Source organism: Maudiozyma barnettii, assembly GCF_903064755.1.
Source record: "Maudiozyma barnettii strain CLIB 1767 genome assembly, contig: KABA2_04, whole genome shotgun sequence".
Lineage (NCBI taxonomy): Eukaryota > Fungi > Ascomycota > Saccharomycetes > Saccharomycetales > Saccharomycetaceae > Maudiozyma > Maudiozyma barnettii.
In genome coordinates this window covers 950233-975084 of record NW_024545241.1, presented here as the reverse complement: position 1 = coordinate 975084, position 24852 = coordinate 950233, and the positions used below count along the sequence as shown (strand labels likewise).

Sequence of the window (24852 nt, the reverse complement as noted above, 5' to 3'; positions counted from 1 at the left end):
AATTGCCTTCGGTTTCCCCTCGCAATAAGAGTTCTGCAGTTTCTCCTCTCGATTCTGAGTGTGGCGCATTTGCAAAAACGAAGAAACAAACAAACGGACGGCAATTCCGTGGAGACGGCTATAATGAAATTAATGCCGGCTTGCTTTTTTCGTGTGTGGGGGTGGGGTGTTGGGGGCTTGACTAGGGTTCAGATAGGGTTCGCAGTTGCCCTAACAGGGTTGCCATTCGGTTATCGTTCCCGGTAATTGTTGCGTGATCACGTTGGACTATATCTTGCAATAAAGTGTTCACTTTCACTAGGTCATAGTAATTGTCATAGATCGTGTTTTTAATAGAGTTACTCATTTCAATCTCTTGGCCAACTAATCGATTATGTATTTGGAGAATTTGTTGTAATGTCATTTCATTGATGTGTCTATCTGGGTCAGCTTCTGTCGATTCTGTCGATGCTTCATTATTTTCGAAAGTTTCGGTATCAGAGGCAGCTACAACAACATCCTCTTCATTTGAAGATGAACGTATGGTGGTCTCGTCATTGTTCTCATTCAAATTGTCTATTGTTGTATCAGTTTCATCCGATAACTTATAATATTCTTTTAAAAGACGTTTCTTATCTTCATCTAGTCTCTTAACGCCCAATGACCGTTTATGGCTAATTTGTTCTGCCATATTCGTGTATATATATTTGTGTATGTGTTTATTCTGTAATTATTGGTCTTTCTTCTTTTATATTGAATGCGTTGTGATGTTTTGCAATATTGCTACTTATCGTTCGTTCTTGAATGTTTTGTAGTACTAGTGGCTGGGGGTCCCTTTACTGTCTCAACAACGAACAACGAAAAAAAATAACATTTCTGTCCACGTGATATCCACGTCAAAGCCTCTTGTTCCACTTCACACAATCTCCCCTACAACGAATAATATACCATTTTTTAGCGTTGTTTTCTCTCTCTTTTGTGTCATCGTCGTTTAATATTGTTGTTGTTGTTGTTGTTGTTATGTAATTCGCATAAAGTTATTTTTGGGTAAAACTGAAAAAGGTGATTGATCATGTCATCAGCTCTTGAATACGTATTCAATGCGGTGGATGTGACTTCTTCATACAGTGAAGTCGATGTACAGATCTGTTATTCGTATCTTACTCCTTTTCTTTTTTGCTTGCTTTGTTAGTATTGACAGAACGTAGTGTTTACCTGTTCATAACAACGAGTGATGACGACAACTACAAATTTAATCGGTTGAATAACTCTTCTATATATGTAGCACAATTAATTTACTTGATTAGAACTTTGTTTTTATTTCAAACGATACTTAATTGGAACAATAACTTCTTTTGAATAGTAAATCTCCATTCAATGAAATTATGTTGAAGCGAGGTAAATTGTACGCATTGGATAATGTACCCAGTACAGATTCCTTAAGAGCAGCTCAAGCCATCTTTAAAAAACACAGTAACGATCTATCGTCTCTATATTATGCGTCTTCTACTTCAATAAGAATTACAGTTACAGACGAACCTCTGTTAAGTAAGATACATGACAGAGACGCCAAATTGGCTGCCATGACGGCCGTGGCAACAACCAATTCAATAGATACCGATGATAACGATAACGACAGTACTCATTCCTTAATGATGGATCCTCCCATTCCACTGACAAATTATAAATCTACTTCGAATTCGTCCTCTGTATCGTTGGTATCGGTGTCATCATCTAGAGGCAGTATTATTAATAATACTAGTAATGATGCAATAAAGAAAGCTCATTCAGCACATCGGATAATAACACCACATTCACCTGTGGCAGCAGCCAAAGCAGCTGCATATATTGTGAATGAGTCAATGCATTCGCCTCCTGACAAATTATATTCTTATTCAAATGATGGTATATCAAATGTCTCATTAAATGAATTAGATCATTCTCTACAAATGATGAATTTATTGGATGTTCCGGGAGCAAAATATCATTATTCTTCAAAATTACAACATGTTAAGGATAAATTCCATAAGAAAATACATATTAAGCATAATTCAGTGGATTATCGTGATAATAAATTACTACCAACTAAAAAATCAAATAAATTGAAGAAAACGTTACGTAATGATAATAATTCATCTGAAACCACTAAAGATGATATATATGAAGTACAATATGATAGCAGTGAAGATGAAAATGATATCCTTGATGATGATTATAAAGAAAATGATATATTAACTCATTTTAAGAAAAAAAATAATTCCTCCGATAAATTGTCAAGGAATTCCCCTGAATATTTTAAATATCATGACGATAACTCGCAAGAACATCATAAATATAGAAAAGTTATGAAAAGAACATATAAGACATCAACAAAAAAATTTAAAAAGACACTAAATTTATCACCTACCTCAAAATATGGTAACTCAGATAAAACTAAAAAAAATAAGAAAAAATGTTTCAATGAGGATAAACCATGGAAGGCTCATAGAGATGTCAATTTTATTAATTTCGATGAACGTAGAAGGTATGAAGCAATGTGGATGTCTAATAGATTTAGATATTTAACAACATTACATTGGTGGCCTCCAACAGATAATGCTGATATTTTATTGCCCCAGGACGGGCTCATCTTAGCTTTAGTTGTTCAAAAAATTTGGAAACGATCAAACTTATCGAATGCATTGCTGGCCAATATATTTGATTTAGTTGATTGTCGAAAGGATGGAACTTTAGATAGAAGATCATTTATTGTGGGAATGTGGTTAGTGGATCAATGTCTATATGGTCGAAAATTACCACCCACTGTACCACAAGAGGTTTGGAATAGTGTTGATAGATTTGCAGTGAACGTTGCAATGAATGACAAAATTAACCTTAAAACCAAGAAGAAAATATTCAAGAAAGATGTCAAAATGATCAAAAAAACTAGATCGACGCCTTAAGCATAGCATAATAGCAAAATTAATAGCATTACACTTATAATATATTATTCTATATAGATATTTTTTTGCATAAATAGGCATGGTTCAAAGCAACTAATGTTCAATGTTATAATTCCCAACAGGTTCAATGGTAAAAGTTAGTTCATTTGTAGTTATATATTTACAGATTTTACATTGTGCAATGATGAAATTGTAAAATTGTGACATTGTTTTGCTAAGTTTGATTGTCGCGCGATATGTTCTATATTTACCTGCCGAGACAAAGATAGCGTTAGAGCAAAATATAATATTTATAGTTTGAATGAATTCCTTCACCTCCGCCCCAGTCATATATACTACTAGGCAATAGGGGAAATTTTTAAAGATAGTTGAAACCGTCACGGCACAACTGTAAGAGAGAATCAAGAAATATTGATCACCAGGCTATACTACTTGAAAAGAAAAGACATTTCTTTCAACATAGTTGTCATCTTTCAACATATAGCACAGAAAGCTTCATAGCATCTAGCTCATTAATCCTTTTTCTATTTTATTTTTGCATATATAACAAAAAGACCAATACTCTAACGCAAAAATGTTTAGAGTGTTGAATGCCTTTAGAGGCACCCAGGAGACGTTATCTCAAGAGGAGAAAACTAAAATCATTTTAAAACAGGCTCAGGACTTTGAATTAGCACTACGTGCTATGGATTATGTCCTGGATGATAAAGCAGAACAAGGACTTGCTCTTTTGGATGAAAGTGATAAAGTAGACGGTCCTGAACAAACTATCAATGTTTTGGCTCGTGGTGTAATTGAATTTCTGGAGGCTACTTTAAGTTTCGAGCCTGAGGAGATGAAGATAGCTTCAGCTACTCTGGCTCGAGCAGAACAGTTATCTTTGAAAAGTAAACAAAGAGCTGAGAGAGATCAAATCAAGAGTAGTTCATTATATCCACCTGGTACAGTATACGCTGTGACATATACGGAATCATGTTTACTTCACGCTCTATTGATGTTATTTAGTGAGAGTATGATGGAAGCTGCAAAAGCTGTTCTAAAATTGAGGAAAGCGTACCATACTTTACAAGATATTTTACAACAAATTAAGACCGCTAATAAGAAGAAGAAAGGTCTAAAGAATAAATTTAGAAAGATGAAAATGGAAGATCCCAACACAACTACAGAAACAGCTGAATCATCCTCCGCAAGTTTTATCTCAAGTGATTCTAAAATGTTCGCATCTGTTGATATTCCATACGAATTGACTCCAGAAGAACAAAAAGATAAAGAATTACTGGAATACGCCGAAAAAATCCATAAAATGAGAGTTAATAGACTTTCAGGTGCTCATATAGATAATCCACCTGCTATTAATCGATTAAGAAACGAATTAGGTATGGCTACATTGGACAGTTTACCAAAGGAAGATGACGACAGTATTAAGACAGAACATGTGTTTTTATCCGACGATTTAGATGCTAGTCAAGCTACTATAGATGAATTCGTACATTCTGGTGTCAATCTATGTTTTGGTATCCTTCAAGTTGTCATATCATTATTACCACCAGCGATTGGTGCTGTTCTTTCTGCCATTGGCTTCCGTGGTTCTCGTGAAGATGGTTTAAGATTAATCTGGAGAGCCACTAAGGAAAGAAATGTTCATGGTTGTATTGGTTTACTAGCATTGATGTTCTATTATGATGGTCCTTTCCAATTTACGGATGATGATTTCGATATCCCTGCAGCAACTACCACGAAAAAGCGTTCTGACTCTACAACCAGTTCATTACGTAGGCATACCACTGGAGAAAGTTCCAATTCATTGAATAAGACTATGTCCGCACTCACAATAGGTAGTGAATTGGATGATATCGAAATGGATGCTCCAACTTTGTTACACCCAGGGAAGATTCTAGTTAATGCCTTATTGCAATCTAGAGCCTTGTTCCCAAATAGTGCTCTTTGGTTGCTGAATGAAGCTAGAATGTTATCATCAAGAGGTAAATTACGTGAAGCTATCCAATTAATGGATTCCATTGATGTTGACAAAATTCATATGAGACAAGTTAAAGTCATGATGGTCTTTGATCGTGCTAATACATTAGTACACTTACACGAATATGATAGAGCTGCCGACGACCTACTAAGTTTATTAGAATTTAGTGACTGGTCGCATGCCCTATACACTTATTATGCAGGTTGCTGCTACCTTGAATCATACAGAATGTGTAAATTAGGATTGAAGGATTCATCTAAAGCTGAAGAGTATAAACAAAAGGCTTCAAAGTATATTTTCAGCGCCCCAGATCATTTAGGGAAGAAGACTTTCAAAACCAAAAATCTTCCATTGGACAGATTTATGCTGAGAAAGGTAGAGCAATTCAAGGCCAAACGAAAAGAATTGAACCTTGATGATCCATTAGACTGTATTGCAACATCCCCTGTACATGAACTTGCATATTTCTATAATGGTTATAATAGAATGATACCAGAAGACCTCGAAATCACCAAGAAGATGCTGACCGATTATAAGAACCCAGCCATTGAAGCAATGGATCCAGATCAAGAATTACTAAGAAATTTGTTGTTATCTCTAACGTTCAGGAGATTGGGTGATATCGAAGAAGGTTGTAAATTGATGGATTCAGAGGTTTTGAGTAAAATCATAACCATTGACGATAATGGCGTTTGTACTTATATTAAAAAGATAGAAGACCCATGGGCTTACCCAGCGGCATTATATGAACGTGCATTATTCTGTTGGAAGTTGAATGGTATGAAGGGCCTTCCGGAAAGTAAACAGTGGTTGGAAAGAGCCACTGGCTATGCTGATGACTATGAACTAAGTTCTCGTATCGGAATGAAGATTAAGGCTGCTCTTGACAGAGTTGATCATTCTATGTGATGGATGGAGAACTCTATATTTTAAAGTGAATTTTTATCCTCATAAACCATTTCGCATATGAGGTTTACCAGTGATCGCACAATGAAATTTGTTGTCTCTAAAATTATAACATGATTTATTATAGTATATTATATAACATTTTTGTTTTTTAATACATACTAACACCCACATAAAATTAATTAATATATTGTATTTCTTGTTGTCGTCCCAAATACATAACTTCATTTACAGATACTTTGTTTTTGTTAAAGCATTTCAATACCTCTAGACTAAGCGAAATAATGAGTGTTACCTAATAGTCCGAGTGCCTTGGCAAAATATATCCATATAGACAGCTCTGTATCTGAACTTGAAAATAGTGTGAATATATCAAATTATACTATATTCTCGCTAATTAACAACATTAAAGTGTTGACAACATATTTTAGAGATTCATTTACGATATCTAATACACCACCATCTAGTATTTGTTCTGTTCCTGTAGAGACATAAACGATGACCCAAATGAAACTACCAGCAACCACTATTTCAAGAAATTTTATAGATAATCCAAACTATGAAAAAGAACATAGCGAAACAAATGACTCTCCTAATACATCCACATTTACTCTAACAGATGATATCCCTAATCATAGGGATAGTTTAATTAATCAAGATTCAGAGTTTGAAATAGAAGATTTTATGTATAGTGACGACGATTTCGAATACGATGACGATTATAATCAAACATATGACTCTATGCTTACGAAACCAGTTAAACGTAGTAGTAAAAAGGAATTAAGTGAAGGTGCTGTTCCAAACCTTAGTTATGAAATATTAACCACTCAAGACATTTTTGAGAATATGTTAGCAAGAGTAGATCATTTACAGCCCATATTTAATATGCCACGTGAAGATATCCTTTTATTGATGCAACATTATGACTGGAATGAAGAACGGTTACTTGAGAACTGGACTGAGAGGATGGAGGAATTATTGGTAGAGATTGGTGTAAGTCAAGCAGATGTAAGGCCTACAGATATTAATGTAGTGAAGGATACAGATGAAATCAATACTTCTGAGACAAAGATAGAGAGAGGTATTACTTATAAAGAGGGTTTTAACTGTGTTATTTGTTGTGAAGAAAAAGATACTCAAACCTTCTCATTAGAATGTGGACATGAATATTGCATTGACTGTTATAGACATTACATCGAAGACAAATTACATAGTGGCAACGTAATAACATGTATGGATTGTACGTTAGCTCTAAAGAATATTGATATTGATAGTATAATGGGACATAATTCAAGTAAAAAATTGATGACTTCTTCAATCAAAAGTTTTGTGCAGAAACATAATAAGAATTATAGATGGTGCCCTTATGCAGATTGTAAATGTATCATTCATCTAAGTGATACATCATCTTTAGCAGAATATACCAGGCTACATTATTCACCTTTTGTTCAATGTGATACAGATCACAGGTTTTGTTTCAATTGTGGCTTTGAAACACATGCACCAGCAGATTGTAATGTGACAAATGCATGGGTAAAGAAGGCAAAGAAGGAATCTGATAATCTGAATTGGGTAATGTCACATACGAAAGAATGTCCAAAATGTGAAGTAAATATTGAAAAAGATGGTGGATGTAACCATATGAAATGTTCTAGTTGTAAGTATGAATTTTGTTGGATTTGTGAAGGAGATTGGGCCCCTCATGGGAAAGCATTTTACCAATGTACTTTGTATAAAAATGATGAAAACTCCAAAAAAACCCAAAACGATGAACTATCTAAGACGATGAAGAAATATACCTTCTATTATAGGGTATTCAACGAACATGAGATTTCTGCAAAACTGGATTGGAAATTAGGTCAAACTATTGGATCGAAAGTACGTGCATTACAAGAAAAGATGGATGTTTCCTGGATTGAAGGACAGTTTTTAACAGATAGTATTAAAATTTTGAATGAGGGAAGAACAGCGTTGAAATGGTCGTTTCCTGTGGCATTTTACTCAGATGCATCCCATAATTTGACGAAAATATTTGTTGATAATCAAAGTCTTCTTTCAAAAGCCGTTGAGGATCTATCTGAATTGTTGCAAATTAAAGAGCCTGAAGAAATAATGAAAAAGAGACTTGAATTTTATAATAAATCAGGCTATGTCGAAAACAGGATGTATGCCCTCATGGAATGTGGGAGAGACTTACTATGTAAAGGCATTTGTAAACCAACAGATCAAATATTTAAATAACAAGATACCTTTTTTAGTTTCTGCTTTTTCTTCTTTTATTTTACTAATGTTATCAATTAAATATATATATATCTTTTTTCTACCTGGTGAATATTTATAATATATAAAATGAGGAATAAACAAAAAAAATACGATGGTATTTACTTTGTTCTGATTATTTACATAACCTTTAATTCAGCGTCAAGTACATCGATCAGAGATTCTATTTCCAATTTTCTTCTCGCATCTTTAACCCATTGTTCGCACAACACTCTTGGCCAGCCATTTAAAGATACGACGTCTTCAATAGCATCATCTAATTTTGCTGTTTCCAGATTAGTTTGAACTCTTGCGAATAATGCATCTAAGTCGTCACTGGAGGTAGAAATACCTTTTTTTGAAAACAAAAAGAAAGAAAAGAATTTAGCTGTAATGTGACCTAAAATACCTGCATTTGGAGGTAATAAAGATGCTGTCTTAAAATCGCTCTCCAAAAGATTCCATCTATTGAACAATTGTTCATTGGATAGAACGGGACCATCCTTTGATAACGTATCAAGTTCGTCGATGGTTACATTTAAAAGTTTTTGGCCACCGATGGTACTCTTTGTAGAACATGATCCCGTACATTTTTTACATTTACATTTACCAGACTTACAACCACAGCCAGCCTTTGGTAATGCCTTCGAGATATTTTTCATCTTTGAGAGGTCATTGTCTAATTCAATGCTATATGAATTATTAGAATCTAATCTACCTTTAATATCATTAATCATTAGAGATAACCTAGTAATGACTTGGTTTTTAGAGAGAATATCTCCAAACTTATTCATAGTTGTTGATAATTTACCAATCCTTTCATCAAGGGCATTTAGATTAGCCAATTTACCATTTCTCTCTTGTTCTACTTTCTTTTCAATGATCTTATTAAATTCTTGTACTTGTGTTATTGATAATAAAGATATTTCATTTGTTTGTTTTGCTTGTAAAGTTTCTAAATTTGATTCTAAACTAGTCTCTAATAATCTAGTTACATTTTCTTCCAGGACGGTCTTAAATGAATCGAATTTTTCATCATATTTTCTATCTAATTCTTTTTTCTTGTCCTCTGTATCATGTAAATATTTTTTCTCAAATTCGTCGATTCTATCCTTTGAACCATTAACAATACTTTCTTTAATATTTTGATTTAAACCTTCATTGAATTTGAAAACACTTTCATATAATTGATCAAAGATCTTTGTAACTATCGCAGTTTGAGTCGTAGTTAAAGGAATTTGTTGATCATTTAAAGCATCAACAGTGTATCTAATTTGGTTTAAGATTACATTAAATTCTGGATTTAAATCCTTTAACTTACTTTGATCTAATTTTGATAAATTTAATAATTGAGCATCATTCAAATCATTCTTCTTTGGTCTATATAAAGGAATCCCTAAAGTTCCACCTGTAATATAAGAACTATATTTATTCTTTATATTTTCCCAGGATAAATCAGATAATTTAATATTGCCATTCTTAATATCATCATATGATTCTAAGACACTATTAGCAAAAGGAATATTGTCATTGAATACAGATGTATATCTACTATCATTTTCGGATAAGATTATCCCTGTACCATAAATTGCAGCTAGCGATAGAGAAATAGTCAAAAATCTATTACGAAATTTGTGAGATTTTACAACTGTAGTAGTACCAGTATTAATAGTAGCATAACTTTTCTTCAAAAATGCGTTCCTTATTATTGTTGATCTTAACATTGAGAAGCAATTGTTCGTTTGTTGTTCAGTTTCTTATGCCTTTTTAGCTTATATATATGTATATATATAAATGTAATTATATTCAATTCAATTCAATTTGATTTAATTTGAACTATTCAATAGGTCAATCGTTCTCTTAGTTTCAAAGGGATGGGTTTCTGTCTCTCTCGTCTTTCAATTTCGTTGTTAATTGAGAATTCTTTGATTATTCAAATGGACGGACAAAGCTTAAGAAAATTGAATGTACAGAAGAACAGCGAAAGTTCGCTCGGAATTAAAATAATTTATATGGCAGAATACCGGTTCTCCAAGGCGATTGGCTGAAAGTCACGTGCACATATTTTTTTATATATCGTCCCAGTTTTGTCTGTTTACCGTGGGCGGCAATCTTCCAAACAGCCTAAGTATATATATATGTGTATATATGTATGGTAGTAATTGGTGTGGATTGCATAAGAATCTTTGACAATAACATTTATCGTGATTGATTATAGTTTCGAGCGTACAGTAGGCAAAGAACTAGATAATAAACCTAGTAATTGAGGGATGTTGCATGGTATCTATATAAGCAAGTAAATAGTAGAGCGATTGAACTAGTTCTATGCATCCTGCGACAACAGTATTTTGAAGTGTCAGTGTATGTGCGGTTATAAAGAACTGTATAATGTTTTCAATTGTCACATATATCTATATTTCCACAGTAATCCAATATGATCTACAAATATATAATGTACTTCATCACTATCATCATCGTAGACTCAACATATTCCATTCAATATCAATATATTATATCTTTATAATATATATATATGTGTGTGCATTGAGAAGGATAACTTCATTGGTGTAACTTTGCTCGGTGGCACGGCACGGCGGCAAGCGAGGGGCGAGATAGAGACAAATATATTCTCCGTCTACGTAATTATACAACTCGATATAAATACATTGTTACACACAAATAGAAAAACTCTGAATGCTGCTAATGCCACCACCCGTTCATAGAATAAACTAATAAGGAAAAAAGAGGTAAAAGGGCTCAGTTAAATAGATTCGTTTGTTTAAATATATATGTATATTTACATATAACTACATTCTTTGAGAGGGTGAAGTAGGTTTCAGATCGTGTTATAACTATACACCACACATATCTGGATTAACAAACAACTTTTGAGATCGTTTATCTCATCCAATATTATTATAATCATATATTACAATATTTTTATTTAGAGAGAATGTTACAATTCAAATTAGTATTGTTAGGTGACTCGTCGGTAGGTAAATCTTCTATAGTAAATCGATTTGTTAAGGATTCCTTCGATGAATTTAGAGAGAGTACTATCGGTGCTGCTTTCTTATCGCAAACTGTAACGATCAAAGATTCAGATGCGAATGGTAATGAAGCTCAAGAAGTCACTGTAAAGTTTGAAATATGGGATACTGCAGGACAAGAACGTTATAAATCGTTGGCTCCAATGTATTATAGAAATGCAAATGCTGCTCTGGTGGTATACGATATAACTCAAGCAGATTCCTTGGAGAAAGCTCGTAGTTGGGTTCAAGAACTGAAAAATAAAGTAGATGACGATTCTTTAGTGATTTATCTTGTTGGTAATAAGATCGATTTGGCTACAGATGACGATAAAGACAAGAGGGAAGTTGAAGAAAATGTTGCAAAAACTTATGCCGAAGAGAACGGTTTACTCTTTAGTGAAGTGAGTGCAAAGAATGGACAAGGTATTCAACAAGTCTTTAGATCAATTGCAGAAAAATTATATGATATTAGAAAAAAACAAGATGCAACCAATAATATTAATATTAATAGTTCAGCACAACGCGGAAATGGACCAGTGGATATTCATTTACAAAGACCTTCTACTAACGATTCCACCTCATGTTGTAGTTAAGAACGTATATACATACACATATATAATTTCGTAAATTGAATGATAAAAAAAAGAATAAAGATGATAAGAAATTTTCTTAGTCTAATTTAAATTATATTGGTTATAATTTATATAAGAAGTTATATGTATTATGTATTTATATTTTCGTTTATGGTAATATACAGGCGAAGTGATCAAATGATCTCTAGGGTGTCCCTTCCTGATTTTAACATGTTACTGAGAAAAATACCGCAGGAATATTTAATGTCTGATAGATTGATAATGTAAGAAATGAATAGTGAAATGAAATGAAATGATGAAATGTTATAATTGTTGTTGTTGTTACTATAAAAAAATAGTATCTCTTATAGCTTAAGCCAAAGAAAGAACATTTTCAGAGAATTCACCAATGACATTACCAGCTTCTTCATAGGAACAGATGACATAGTCACCCCAGACATCACCACAGGACTTGATACCACAACCAACTTGAGAACTGGAAGCCCATACAACTTGAGTGAAATGGCCAGCAGCTTCAGAAAACCCTGGGTTAGAGTAATCGTAATCGGAGATTTCATCGTACCATCCATCAACAGCACCAGTGGTACCGTAACCTAGAGCAAGATTTTCACCGTATTGACCACCAGAATGAGTTAAGACACCTGAACAATCGTAGTTATCAGCATATGCTTGAGCATAGGCAGCCAGGGTGTTGGACCAAGTTAGATCAGGAGTGTTAACATGTAGAGCTCTCTTAACGTTATGTTCGTTCAGCATAGAGGTTTCGAAATCAGAAGAGGTAGCATCGCCAGTGGTAGTGGCAGCAGCGCTAGTGGCAGCAGTGGTGGGAGTGGTAGTAACCACGGTGGCTGGAGTGGTAGCAACAACTGGAGCAATTGTAGTAGTTGGATCAGTAGTAGTTGGAACAGCTTGAGTGGAAGTGACGGTACCAGTAATAGTCATGGTGGAGGAAGTTGAGTCGACACCAGTGGCTACAATACCGAGATCATTTTCTTGGATTAGACCGGTGATAGCAGCGCCAGTAACAGTAGTGGCTTCGGCACCTAGAGTGGAGACAGAAGTGTAAGCAACACCGTTAGAGAAGTAGACGTAACCTTGAACAGTGACAGTGGCTTCTTCATGGACATGTTCGGTAACAGTGATGGCAGCTGGAGCAGCTAGAACGGTAGCAGCAGAGGTAGTGGCTAGTAGGGCTTTAGAGAACTTCATTGTATGATTGTTGTTGTTGAGGGAGTTTGGATTGGATTGTTGTGAGTGTGTTTTTCAAAAAGGAAAGAAACAGTTGTTGTTATTTGATACTTTTATTATCTTAATTAAGCTATAAGATGAATAATAAAGGAATGGAATTGAAACTATTTTTTGGATAAATATGATTAGAATCAATGTTGTTTATATATGTTTTTCAAAAACGAAATAAATGAATGAATATGCTAATTATTTTCGAGAAGTTTGATTATTTTAATTGAAGTATATGTTAAAGAATAGAAAATAAAGGTAATTAAGTTGATTACAAAGCAGAATAAATAATAGTTACAATAGAAATCAACTGTTATTACAAAAAAGTTCTATATATATATGATTATTAGACAAAACAAAAATATACGAATATAGTACATGACTGAGATGAAGGCTAGGTGTTATTTTTTGTTTGCTGATTAAGTTTGACAAAGATTGATCGACGATTTAGGAAAAACTCATTGAAAATATCAACTTAAATTGTCGTAGGTAATACAAATGATTATAGTTCCACAAGATATCTCGAGAGAATTAACGAAAGAATGATATACTGATGAGGATAAAGTAGCGAAAAGAAAGGGATTGAAACACAATTCAAATGGTATTAATTAGTTCTTTACAGAAATCAATAGATTAATTATGACGAAATTACTGTAAATGGTATTGTTTGATATATTTAATTAGTTAGTCGCGAAAAGTGTTATATGTAAGATAGAAAGATTTACGTTTTTCAAAATTTGTTATATCTCTAAGAAATAACAATAGAACTATATAATAACTATTTCGATATCGTGAGAATAGACGAGTAACTTGCATATACTTCAAGGAAAGTTTTGTTTGATATAATGGTCGTTTAATGTACAAACAAGTAATTGTAGAGCAAGAACCACTATACCGTATCAAGGTCAAACAGATATCAAACACGAAAACGCGAATATTCTTCCCCAGAAACAGGAGAAGAAGAGCAATAGAGGAAAAAGTTTGTTACATAAGAAATTGATTTCGTTCAATAACGGCAATATAATTTTTCGCGTTAAAATAATATGAGGAGAAAGAGCGTAGAGAAAAAAGAGTTAAAAATTGATGACTTTAATTGGCAGGCGAACCATTCAACGTATTAAATAAAAGACAAGCAAAGAAAACAATAGAATCAGATAATTTAATTAAAACGGGTTTTACTGACAGTCCCGTTCGAGATGCTAGTTAATTTCAATTTAATAAACGTGTTATAATAGAGCCAATGAATCTAAGCTAAAATTAATATTAACTAGAAAAGGCGGGGTGAACTACAGTAAATGTTGGTAGTATATTCATTTTATTGTTATTATTGAAGTAAGCAATAGGAAGCTCCTAAAATGTAACTTGTCCATTTACATAATGAAGTAGAAACAGGAATGAATCCGGATCACAGAGACCCGATGTACAAATGACATACGTTATTTACTCTTAAACGCATTATCTATTGTTACTTGACCCCCCCCCTTAACCATTTAGCATGAATATGAAAATATACACGTAATAAAATGCAATATAATCTCATCAGCCGTTCCTTGTTGTATGAGATGAGAATGTTCGATATATATGTAGGGACCTATTACAGTTCAAGAAAACAATAGGATTGTGTGGTTTTTTTTATGTAGGTCTATGGCTAGATGCGTAAGAGAATGTATATCAAACCATTAGTAATCGTAAATCATTAGTAATTATAAATCATTATTATAGGATAACGTAATAAATATTATTAAGAAAGGATCGACATCCCCACCCACCCGCATATCTAGATTGATGGAGGTCATTTAATGCTTTGTCACCAATTTTGGAGATAATGACAATAACAAATCGTAATTACTAAGTTTACGTATTGAATAATAAGGTTATATCTCTATCTCTTGAGAAAATTAAATCGAGGGGGTATATATTTAATAAAATAGAATCTCGGTACACCGTTATATTTCGAGTTCAGTTACAACTCAGAAGTATTGTTTCCTGATTTTAGTAACATTTCTACATGTGGAACATCAAGTTTTGATGATTTATTTGAGGAAATACATTCTTGAATCGACTGTGAGATTTTTAAAGTCTATATTAAATTGCAATAATAATATTTTCTTCCTGGAATAGTGGAACTTAATTTTTTTTTTTCAATTTAAAATTGAATATTTTCCCCAATTTGGTAATAAAATCAAGGGTCTTTTTTTGCCTCTGTCGTTCCTATTTTGGAAGAATAGATATAACGGTACTTTTCTTTTCTATAAAGGAAATTGAAAAGAAATAGTTGGTGATTGATTACAAATATATATTACAAACTTCTAGATTATTTCATTATGGGCTATAAATTTTATAATGGCATTAGTTGTTATAGTTGTGCCCAGAACAGATTATTCTGGGGAGATAAAGTATCACGTTTCTTTGGTCTTGATACGTATGAAACATATTGTAATATATTTTAAGTGGTGATATTTTCATACAATAACGTCATTGATACAAAGTTCCTTGCGATAAGTTTACAAACACTATACGTTATCATTCGTAAGAAAGAGAGAGAGAAATTAAAGCTAACACACAGGATGAGCTTCTTAAATTTTTGCAATCTGAATTACTACTAACAACATGAATAAGTCAAATTTATCTTATAATCTTATATTACTGTAACAGGTTCCATGACTATATATCATTTGTTCCCTTTTCCCAAATATATAATGACTTCTTTTCCCTCTCTTTTTCGCCTTCCCCCCACTATCAACGGCGCAACTGTTAAAGAAGTTGACTTGACAGTTTGGCTGTCTCGCTATTTCTCTCTGTCTGCGTCGAAATTTCACTTTTTTTCGTTTTTGCAATTTTAATTTGTCAAAAGCGTATATTTTATGTATATATATTATGAATGGAAAATTCAGCCAAACGGGGAAATGCAACGATTTTGTACGTGGAATTGTGTGTTTGTTTACATTTATGTCTTGATTTCGGGGGTCGGCGGGGTGGTAAGTTGCATGAACTTACCAGGTTTATAATATATGTAAATTTGATTTAAAGGGTGTGGGTGTGAAAGTAGCAGATATAATTTTGTAGAAGTAGGTTATACCGACTTGAATTAATGCCTGTTAACTATAAAGATAGCTGTGGTTTTATATGTTTTGATAGAGAAGAGTCACACCAAGTTTTCATTTTATAGAAAGGCTAAGTTTAATAAGTTATCTACCATTCCTGTCTACCATTTCTGCAAGAGTTTGTTTATCTGTTGATTATTTATTAGTACGATCGAAACAAAACACACAAAGAAAGAGAGAAAGAATGTCGGATGAATCTATAAAAGAATTGAAACTTGTCAAGACATTTCAAAGTATTAATGATATAGCTAAATACTTCTTTGATTTGCAAGAAGAACACAATGTTGAGTTTTGTTTGAATGGAATTGATTCTAATAATTTGAAAATTAATTGTTCCTCTTATGGATATGATACAAATAACGATATTCCATACTATATTATTCGTTATGATATGGAGGGTTTCCAGTTGTACGGCTTGAATGAAAATAATTGGGATAATGTTAAGGTATTTACAAAATTATTTGAATTATACTCTAATATGAATCAAAGTGGGAAAATGAAAATAAATTGGGAAAGATATTTATTGACTCATGAAAATTTTATTAATTCACCAATTAGAGAACCATTAAGACGGTCATTAAATAAATTGAATATTCCATGGAATCAAATTGATATTAACTTGTTTTGGGAACAATTCCATTTTATTTTGTCTGATTTGGAAGGTAAACGAGATTTAGAAGATTTAATTATTTTGAAAAATTTAATAGCTTTAACCGTATTGAGATGTAATGTAATCAAAAATGAATTCATTGTGACTAATCAACTTATTCATTTGAGTAATAATTTAAAGAATCATTTTGAAAATGAACAACGTTCAGTTTCCAATGGGAGTAATAGTAATGGTGAGATGAATATCTCTCAAAGAGAATTATCTCATGATTCTATTCCATCATTGACTGCCACCGAGTCTCCTTTATCTCTAGTGACTTCAGATAATGGTATGTATACCTATCATAAAAATGGAAATGATATGTTAGGTGGAACCACTATACTGAATTCAAATGACTCAGAGTCCGCTACAAATCAAATTGTTAATAATTTTAATAGTCATTTCAAATTGATGGCAGAAGATTATGAATTGTTTGAGTTAAAGACTAAATTTCATAGAAGAAAATCTACAGGTGCTACTACCAACACAAGTACTAGACGAAGAAGAAATGATAAAGTACGTGTTTCCAAAGTTAAATCAAAAAACTAGATTGATTAGAGAACAAGCACCAAAAAAAAAAACATTTCGTCATTATCTATCATCGATTCTTTTTGCTTTAAAAGTTTGTTATTTTTTTGTTTTCTTTTCTTTTCTTTGCTATGTAAATAAAAACAAAAAGTGAAAGAGCTTGTGAGTATATGAAATTTTAAAACTTGAAGCATTTCCGGAAAGGAAGGAGTGTCATCATTGTCATCATATTGACCTATATAAAATGATATAAGAATTTTTTTTAATAATTAAACAGCATGTAAACATTTCTCAAAATAATTGATCTGGCGCAGGGGTATTGGTTTATAGCCAACGAATTTGTTCAACTCTTGTAGGTTTAACAAGGGCAGTTTTATTGTCGGATATTCTAAAGAATGAAGATATAAGGAGAAAGAAAGGAGGAATTGAAGATGAATGACAAGATATCTATCTAAATATATTTTAAAATCGGGATTTATATATATATATTCAGTTAGATATCTAATGACCAAGAAATTAAATTTTCGTGAGCTAAACAATAAAAATATTTGGGTTCATCAAAAACGACTGCCCGAAAGCCCATTTAAAGGTCGAAAAAAAACACAAACCATAACTAATTTTGAAAACTTTTAAAGCCATTCCCATTCATATAAAACCTATAATCTATGACCAGTTCTATAACCCTCTACCTTTAAACCTACCTCATCCTCTCACTTAATTTCACGTCTAGTAAAACATCACTTTCAACGACAGGTAAACAAACTTTTTGCCCTACTAAGTTAGTAGCGCTCTTTCCTCATTCGTTTTTTCAGGAAAGAAAAAACATCAAGTAATACACACATCGCAAAATAAACATCAAATAACTCATTCATAATATATATCAATTTCATAAGATCATAGTATAGATATCTCATATCTATAAAACTACGTTCAATTATATAAAAGTTTTTTACTTCCAGAAATTAAGCCAATTCTCTAAGCATAACACAAGGCAGTAGCCCCCATTTACATTCTCTGCATGTATAAATTACAAGTCATCTTAGTGCCACCTAGCGCTAGAGATAGTCTAGTCCGAGGCAATTTTAGAGTTGGCTCTGTTGATTCATTTCCAATGATGATGCCTGGTCAAAACATAAACCAACAAAATCCCCAGCAAACAATGGAATCCGGTACTCAATTCCAAAATGGGGCGATGAACAATGAAAACACTATGAACTTCAATAGTTCCTTCATGACGCCATTATATCAAGCTCCAGTAAATACTAAAAAATTTCTACATTTTACAAAACCTAACAATTCATTATTAGTTCTTTCTGAAGAAATTCAAAAGAAATGTGATAAGATGTATCCTAATTTAACTGAACCAATTGATATCTTAAGTCTCCAAGATAGCACAGGATGTGATTTAGATCCTGATTTCATTGTGAAAGATGTTTTTAGTTTAGACAATATAGTAAAAGTTATATTGAGTGATGAACTTGAATCTGATGATAATTCAAACACATCTTTGTACCAAAGCAATAAAAGAAGAAAACTCAATGAGGGCAAGACATTAAGTTCAGCATCTGCCTCACAACAGGTACAAACTCAACAAAATAGCATATTAAATGTTGTCAAAAAACGTTCAGGAACCTCGACTGTAAAGCCATCAGTAAATAATAATAATAATAATAATAATTTGAGAATTTCCACTCCACTCGCGAATCAAATATATCCTTTGAATAACCAAAATAAAGTATCAAATAATTCTGACGATGAAGATGATATCGTCGATAGGTCATTTTTACCTCCTCCTAATCAACCGCAATCTCCCCCTATTCGCATTAGTTCAGGAATAGATAATTATAAGAGGATACGGAATACTGTTGAAGATACTGTCTCGAGATCAGAGACTGTTGATCCCGATAAATCTAAGCAGCAAAGGATGTTTTCTGGAACTCCAGTTAGGACGATGATGACTCCAAACAGGGTAACATTAACTGGTCAAAGAGTTATGTCTGAAAACCTTGGAAATGATGCAACTTCTAGACAAGGGTTGGTATTTGCCAGCACATCAAGTAAGATACCTTCAAAGACTCTATCACCAATATTTACACCAAGAATTGCATCTGGGTCTCTAACGATTCCCGAACCAAAAATATCTGAAGTTGAAAAAGAATTAAGAGAAGGCCCTGCTAGTCCCTCTTCTATCTTACCACCTAAGGCATCAAAGATTCCTATGAAAAAACCTTATATAGAAAAATCTCCCACTCCTGAAACAGACTCATCCACAGACACTGACGAGGAATTAAGACAGAGCAAGTCTCCATCTTTTATAAACGACCATTCATCGAGTAAAGATAGTCCCTTCAATCAGCAATCTTCCTCACAAGCTGAAGTAGTTACAACAATAGAACCGATTAAAGATGTAAAAAAATATAGAGGCCTATCTGATTCAAAAACAAGTAGAATCGAATCCGCGATTAAAAGAAAATCATCTCTAGAATCAAAATTGCAGAACAAATCTTTCACAACATTTACTCAGAATGGCAAAGAGGAAGAATTGAGAAGAATGGATCATTTTTCTGATGAAGATGAAGACGAAGAAGAAAATAATGTCAGTATTCAACCTGGTTTAGCAAAAAATGTCCCATTTGATGGTACCCAATCCGAGGTGTCTGAAACCATGAACTCCAATGATGTAACTGAAGACGAGTTTGTTAACGATACCGTCAACCATATAGAACTTCCGGACAAGCTTACTAACCCTACCAGTGCCATCATAAATCATCCTTCAATACATAAATCAGATCTCTTGAATATGGTTGGAAATGGATCACCTGTTAATCTTCTACACCAGAAAAATACTATTTTAAGAAAACCATTTGACGCAAGTACATTTAATAACGCTATTCCTCCACATTCACACACTAAGAATGATTATTCCAATAATACAACCTCAAAAAATATCGTCACTTCACAGAAATCTGAACAAAGAAATCTTGCAAACGATGACTCACTTCTGTTCGATATATCTGGCGTATCACAAAATACTGTGAATAACCAATCACCAGATACCCCTAAGACTGATCTCTATTCGTTGTTTATGAAAAGACAAGAAAAAGCAAGCGTATCAATATCGTTAAATGATGGCCAGCAAACAATTCAAACTAAATCGAGGGAAGTGACCAAGAAAATAAATGAACCGATAGTGTCACCTCTAAAAGACTCAAATATTATTGTTTCGCAAAATTCTGAACCTAATTTGTCAATTGAAACTGGAAAGAATAGCACCACTAGTTTATCCGCCGAAAATGAACTTCTGGTAAATAAGACAGAGACATTTAAAAATAAAATTTCTAAACCTAAGGAAAGTGCTACTACAAACACAAAGCCTGAGATACCAGTCAAATCGCAACTGAACAAAATTCTATTAAACAAAACATCTGTAAAACCTCCAATAGCTCAGAAAATACTGAAAATAAAGAATGACCCTGTAATCGAAACTACTAAGACAGAAAATAACGTCTCTAAAGAGCACGATTTACCAGCACCAAAGATAATCTCCCAAGGGAAATCGACAACCGTATCCGCTAAGATTAAATCTACTAGCGCCGTAGAAGATACCTCAAAACTTTCGCCTTTGAAAGTTTCTTCTGGTACTGGTGAAATCATCAGCGGGAGAGAACTAGGAAAATCAGTGAGTATATCTACTAGATATGAACCTTCTATAGGTGGAAATAAGCGAAGTGCTACTACCTCTCTAGCTCATCACGAAAAGAGACAAAAAAATTCTGAAGATTCTGAAAATAAGGAAGAAGTTACCAAAAAGTCACAGGAGAAGCCAATTCCGATGATTACCAAAAATAATCTAGTTACATCGAAAACTGTTATGGAACTGGCCAACAGTCCTACCCCTGAAAAATTAACCAAGAATCCAGACATGATGGACAATGACCAAAAAGAACCAAAACTTGTAACTCCAGTTAATAATGACAAGGTTAGTAAATCTAATGGCTGGAAGAAGGGTGATATATCAAATGTTCAAGTTATACGTGAAAAGGCTAATGCAAGAAACAAAAGTAATGTCACAGTATCTTCTGGCAGTAATGACTCATCATCAGATGATGAATATAATGAAGAAGGGGAAGAAGGAGCAAGAAATATCATCATTCAAAATCTTTCGCAGAACAAATCTATAAATGAAGAAAAATTTATTAATAGACGGGCTAATGCTAAGTCTGCTGAACTCAAGAAGGTATCAATTATTTCAAAACCAAAAACAGGTACGAAGAAGAATGTTAACATAAAGACTGATACCAAGAAGACTACAAGCAATACAAAGACTGATGTAAGGAAGGAGAACGTAAAACCTGAGACCACCGAAGGCAATAAGTCGGGAGCAAAACAAGGGGAACAAGATAAGAAGAATGTAGTTAAAAATTCTATAGAAAGGTTAGGTCCTGTTTTGGCAACGCCTTTGGTGGCAAATAAAGTCCCAGAGGGCTCTAATTCAAAACCATATGTCAGTTTGAAGAATAAAGATAAGTTACCACAATTAACGAAAACAGAAAATAAAGAAAGTGCAAGTGCAAGTGCAAGTTCTATCGATGGATCAGACGATTCAAATGATAATTCTGATGAAAGTTCCGGCGACGATAGTTCCAGTGATGATGAATCGAATCGTCGTATCAACCTTGTTAAAAAATACGAAGCCAGTAAAAGAACAACTTCTGGAAATAATGGTAAGAGGATTATCAGAAGCAAAACTACCGAAGGGACGAAACCTTCGCCCACTAGGAGTGGACCACCAAAACCTAAAATATTCCAAACTCCTGAGTACCTCGAATCTGATTCTGATTCTGATTCTGAAACTGAGACCAAACAAAATGTGAAGGAGAAACCAAAGAAGGACAGCAACATTGCTAAGGGCTCACAGTCTATGGAATTTTCGGGAAATATTGTCGTTTCGAAAAATGTGGACAACGCATATAAACAGACTAGTCATATCAAGCCAGATATTATTGATTCTAATAAACTAGAGGGTGAGGTTCCTGAAATATCAAAAAGCACAATCAAAACTTTAAAATCAAGCCCTATTAGTAACCATAAACCAAGAATCGAGAATAACTCTTCTTCGTTTTCCACTGATGACTCCTCAGATGATAGTTCATCTTCAGACGAATCTTCAGACGAGTCTTCATCTTCTTCAGATGAAGATAATTCTGTGAATAGTAGAAAGTCAAGAAGAAAGATCGTTGCCCCACCTAAAGGGAAAGTGAATTCAAGAGTACCATCGCAAAAGAACTCTGATGAAACTATATTCAAGGAATCAGATATGGTTACTTCTACCCAGAGAGAATCACCCGAAAAAGCGAAGACACAGAATAATAAATCGACTTCAACAGTAGAAAATTCTGTTGAGGATGTTCCTGAATTACCAAAGAAAATTCGCCCATCCTTAATATCACTTTCAGATCTTGCCTCTAGAGGTATCCCTGATGTAAAAGATAAAAGTAAGTTGGGAAACAATAGAATAGGAGCCAAGAAATTAACAGGTGGTAATTCTCAATCTAACGGTGCAGTGTCAGAAAGTGAATCAGAAAGTGAATCTAGTTCTAGTTCTGATTCAGATAGTGATATCTCGAACTCTAAACCTGGTCCAGACTCAAACTCAGACTCGGACTCAAATTCAGATTCAGATTCGGACTCCAGTGGTAGTTCTTCATCCTCTTCAGAAGAAGAAGCTAGTTTTATTAGTGCTAAATCAGCCAGTGCTGCATTAGGGAAAAGGAAGAAGAAACTAAGTGGTGGATTTGCATCATTATTGAAACAATCCAAGAGGAAATGAATGAACTATATAATGCATGAACATATAAAAGATAAAAATAAGAAAGAAGTATATACATATATGTATAATAAAAAGATATGTAAAAGATAAAAAAAAGAGAAATATTATTATCAGAAGACTGTTAGTAGTTATGGTCGCACATTACTAAGAGACATTTTATTTTTATTCGAAGGGTTGTATATATGATTGAATATTTATTGATTTTATGAAGTTATAGATATCATAAAAAATATGAGAATGTATGAACTAGAAAATACTATGTGAAGAAGACATTAGGTGAAAACGTACACAAGAAAAGCACATCTAAACATTTATTTTATTTTTTGAAAGGTATGGATTTTACTTATGAAGGATTAGCCCATTGTAAGACATACATTGACACTGAAACCACTAGTATGCTTACAGGTAAACTTAACACAGCATAACCCCAGAATAAAATATCTGCCATTTCTGCTTCAAAGAACTCATTCAATTGAGTAATTTGAGTCAATTGAATAGCTGGAGGTGATACAGTTAATAAGAACCCCACAACTAAGAAAATTGGATCATCCAATATACTAACGTTGATATATTTCACAGCAATGGTGATGATAGGTAGAAGAAAACATGATGGAAGAATCATACGTCCGACAATAGACCCGACTAATAATTTATTATGATTTTTTGTCTTTGGGAAAACTTCATCTGATGGATATAAATTTGAACCTAAAACGATCAAAATTAATGGAATTGATACAGAACCTAATTGAGTCACAGCTTCTGCAAATGTGTTGTTAATGAAACCATCCTTATGAAACAATTCATGTTGTAAAGGAGTAATACAAGCCACCAAAATAGAAAGTATCATAGAATATAATGGTGGATTCAAATATGATCTGACCTTTTTGAATATCATAACAACTTGGAACCATGATTTATATCTAATGGTACTATTCCCTTCAGTAGAATTAGCTAATAGACTGTCAGAATCATTATCATTATCAGTTGGTTCTACAGACATTGAAATAGAATCCGGTGTTGAAGGAGGTCTTGTCATAGAATCTGATGAAGACGGTGGTGATGGAATCGAACCACCAGATTCTTGCAAAGCTAAAATCTGAGAGGGTGGCATATGTTCTGTATTTTCACCAGACCATTTCATCAATTTATTATAACCCCATGACCATCTTAACATTTGACCAATTTGTTGGAAGATCAATAAATATAATATACCTCTTGATGCAACATTATCTCTATTATCATTTGGAATTTGATCCCAAGTTAAACCTGGTAAAGTATAAGCTAGAGATAAAGTTAACGATACTGGTAATGAATTACTATTACCGAATATCGAATTTGCCACAACGAAATTAGATTCATCTTTATCTAGTTTCAAAATCATGGACATAATTTTACCTGATAAAAAAGATATACCTGTTGTTAATGCAAAAAATATTGGAATAATAGCGATTTCCATGATCTTTGCCATGGATAATGATTTTGCTAATTTACTGAAGATCAAACATGGTGTAAAGAGATCGACATTTAAAAGAGATATAATCTTTTGAGATGATTTAGGTAATAGTCCAGAGTGTGCACTCCAGAAACCTGCTAATGCAATGATTACAACCTGTAAGACAGATTCAAATACCAAATAGGCTAGATGAGAAAATGTAAATGTTTCTGCTACCGCCAAAGTCATAAATTTTCACTTAATAAAATAAAAATGATAAAGTAACTGTATGTTAATATGGTTATTCTTTCAACTAACTATGTTTTTCTTTCTCTTTTTAAATTGAAATTGTAATCACTAAACGATCAAAACTTCCAATGTTTT

The 24852-nt window shown here is 33.2% G+C and overlaps 10 protein-coding genes across 10 annotated transcripts; 6 read left to right on the top strand and 4 right to left on the bottom strand.

The window, feature by feature from the left end:
- Positions 1 to 181: 181 nt before the first annotated feature.
- VPS51 (Vps51p) lies at positions 182 to 670 on the bottom strand (the record flags this gene model as incomplete). Its single annotated transcript, XM_041550485.1, has 1 exon — positions 182 to 670. The coding sequence occupies one exon, from the start codon at positions 668 to 670 to the stop codon at positions 182 to 184; it is 489 nt and encodes a 162-aa protein (XP_041406419.1).
- Positions 671 to 1364: 694 nt separating this feature from the next.
- On the top strand, positions 1365 to 2921 carry IRS4 (Irs4p; the record flags this gene model as incomplete). The annotated part of the gene is made up of 1 exon (XM_041550484.1): positions 1365 to 2921. One exon carries the CDS (start codon positions 1365 to 1367, stop codon positions 2919 to 2921), a length of 1557 nt encoding a protein of 518 aa, XP_041406418.1.
- Positions 2922 to 3495: 574 nt separating this feature from the next.
- On the top strand, positions 3496 to 5808 carry KABA2_04S09350 (uncharacterized protein; the record flags this gene model as incomplete). The annotated part of the gene is made up of 1 exon (XM_041550483.1): positions 3496 to 5808. The coding sequence occupies one exon, from the start codon at positions 3496 to 3498 to the stop codon at positions 5806 to 5808; it is 2313 nt and encodes a 770-aa protein (XP_041406417.1).
- Positions 5809 to 6303: 495 nt separating this feature from the next.
- HEL1 (E3 ubiquitin-protein ligase HEL1) lies at positions 6304 to 8046 on the top strand (the record flags this gene model as incomplete). Its single annotated transcript, XM_041550482.1, has 1 exon — positions 6304 to 8046. One exon carries the CDS (start codon positions 6304 to 6306, stop codon positions 8044 to 8046), a length of 1743 nt encoding a protein of 580 aa, XP_041406416.1.
- A 158-nt stretch (positions 8047 to 8204) lies between these two features.
- On the bottom strand, positions 8205 to 9788 carry MIC60 (Mic60p; the record flags this gene model as incomplete). The annotated part of the gene is made up of 1 exon (XM_041550481.1): positions 8205 to 9788. The coding sequence occupies one exon, from the start codon at positions 9786 to 9788 to the stop codon at positions 8205 to 8207; it is 1584 nt and encodes a 527-aa protein (XP_041406415.1).
- Positions 9789 to 11017: 1229 nt separating this feature from the next.
- Positions 11018 to 11689, top strand: YPT52 (Rab family GTPase YPT52; the record flags this gene model as incomplete). Its single annotated transcript, XM_041550480.1, has 1 exon — positions 11018 to 11689. The coding sequence occupies one exon, from the start codon at positions 11018 to 11020 to the stop codon at positions 11687 to 11689; it is 672 nt and encodes a 223-aa protein (XP_041406414.1).
- Positions 11690 to 12040: 351 nt separating this feature from the next.
- On the bottom strand, positions 12041 to 12898 carry PRY2 (sterol-binding protein; the record flags this gene model as incomplete). The annotated part of the gene is made up of 1 exon (XM_041550479.1): positions 12041 to 12898. The coding sequence occupies one exon, from the start codon at positions 12896 to 12898 to the stop codon at positions 12041 to 12043; it is 858 nt and encodes a 285-aa protein (XP_041406413.1).
- Positions 12899 to 16213: 3315 nt separating this feature from the next.
- Positions 16214 to 17227, top strand: FPT1 (chromatin-associated RNAPIII regulator FPT1; the record flags this gene model as incomplete). Its single annotated transcript, XM_041550478.1, has 1 exon — positions 16214 to 17227. One exon carries the CDS (start codon positions 16214 to 16216, stop codon positions 17225 to 17227), a length of 1014 nt encoding a protein of 337 aa, XP_041406412.1.
- Positions 17228 to 18224: 997 nt separating this feature from the next.
- TOF2 (Tof2p) lies at positions 18225 to 23036 on the top strand (the record flags this gene model as incomplete). Its single annotated transcript, XM_041550477.1, has 1 exon — positions 18225 to 23036. One exon carries the CDS (start codon positions 18225 to 18227, stop codon positions 23034 to 23036), a length of 4812 nt encoding a protein of 1603 aa, XP_041406411.1.
- A 343-nt stretch (positions 23037 to 23379) lies between these two features.
- KABA2_04S09196 (uncharacterized protein) lies at positions 23380 to 24717 on the bottom strand (the record flags this gene model as incomplete). Its single annotated transcript, XM_041550476.1, has 1 exon — positions 23380 to 24717. The coding sequence occupies one exon, from the start codon at positions 24715 to 24717 to the stop codon at positions 23380 to 23382; it is 1338 nt and encodes a 445-aa protein (XP_041406410.1).
- Between the last annotated feature and the right edge of the window lie 135 nt (positions 24718 to 24852).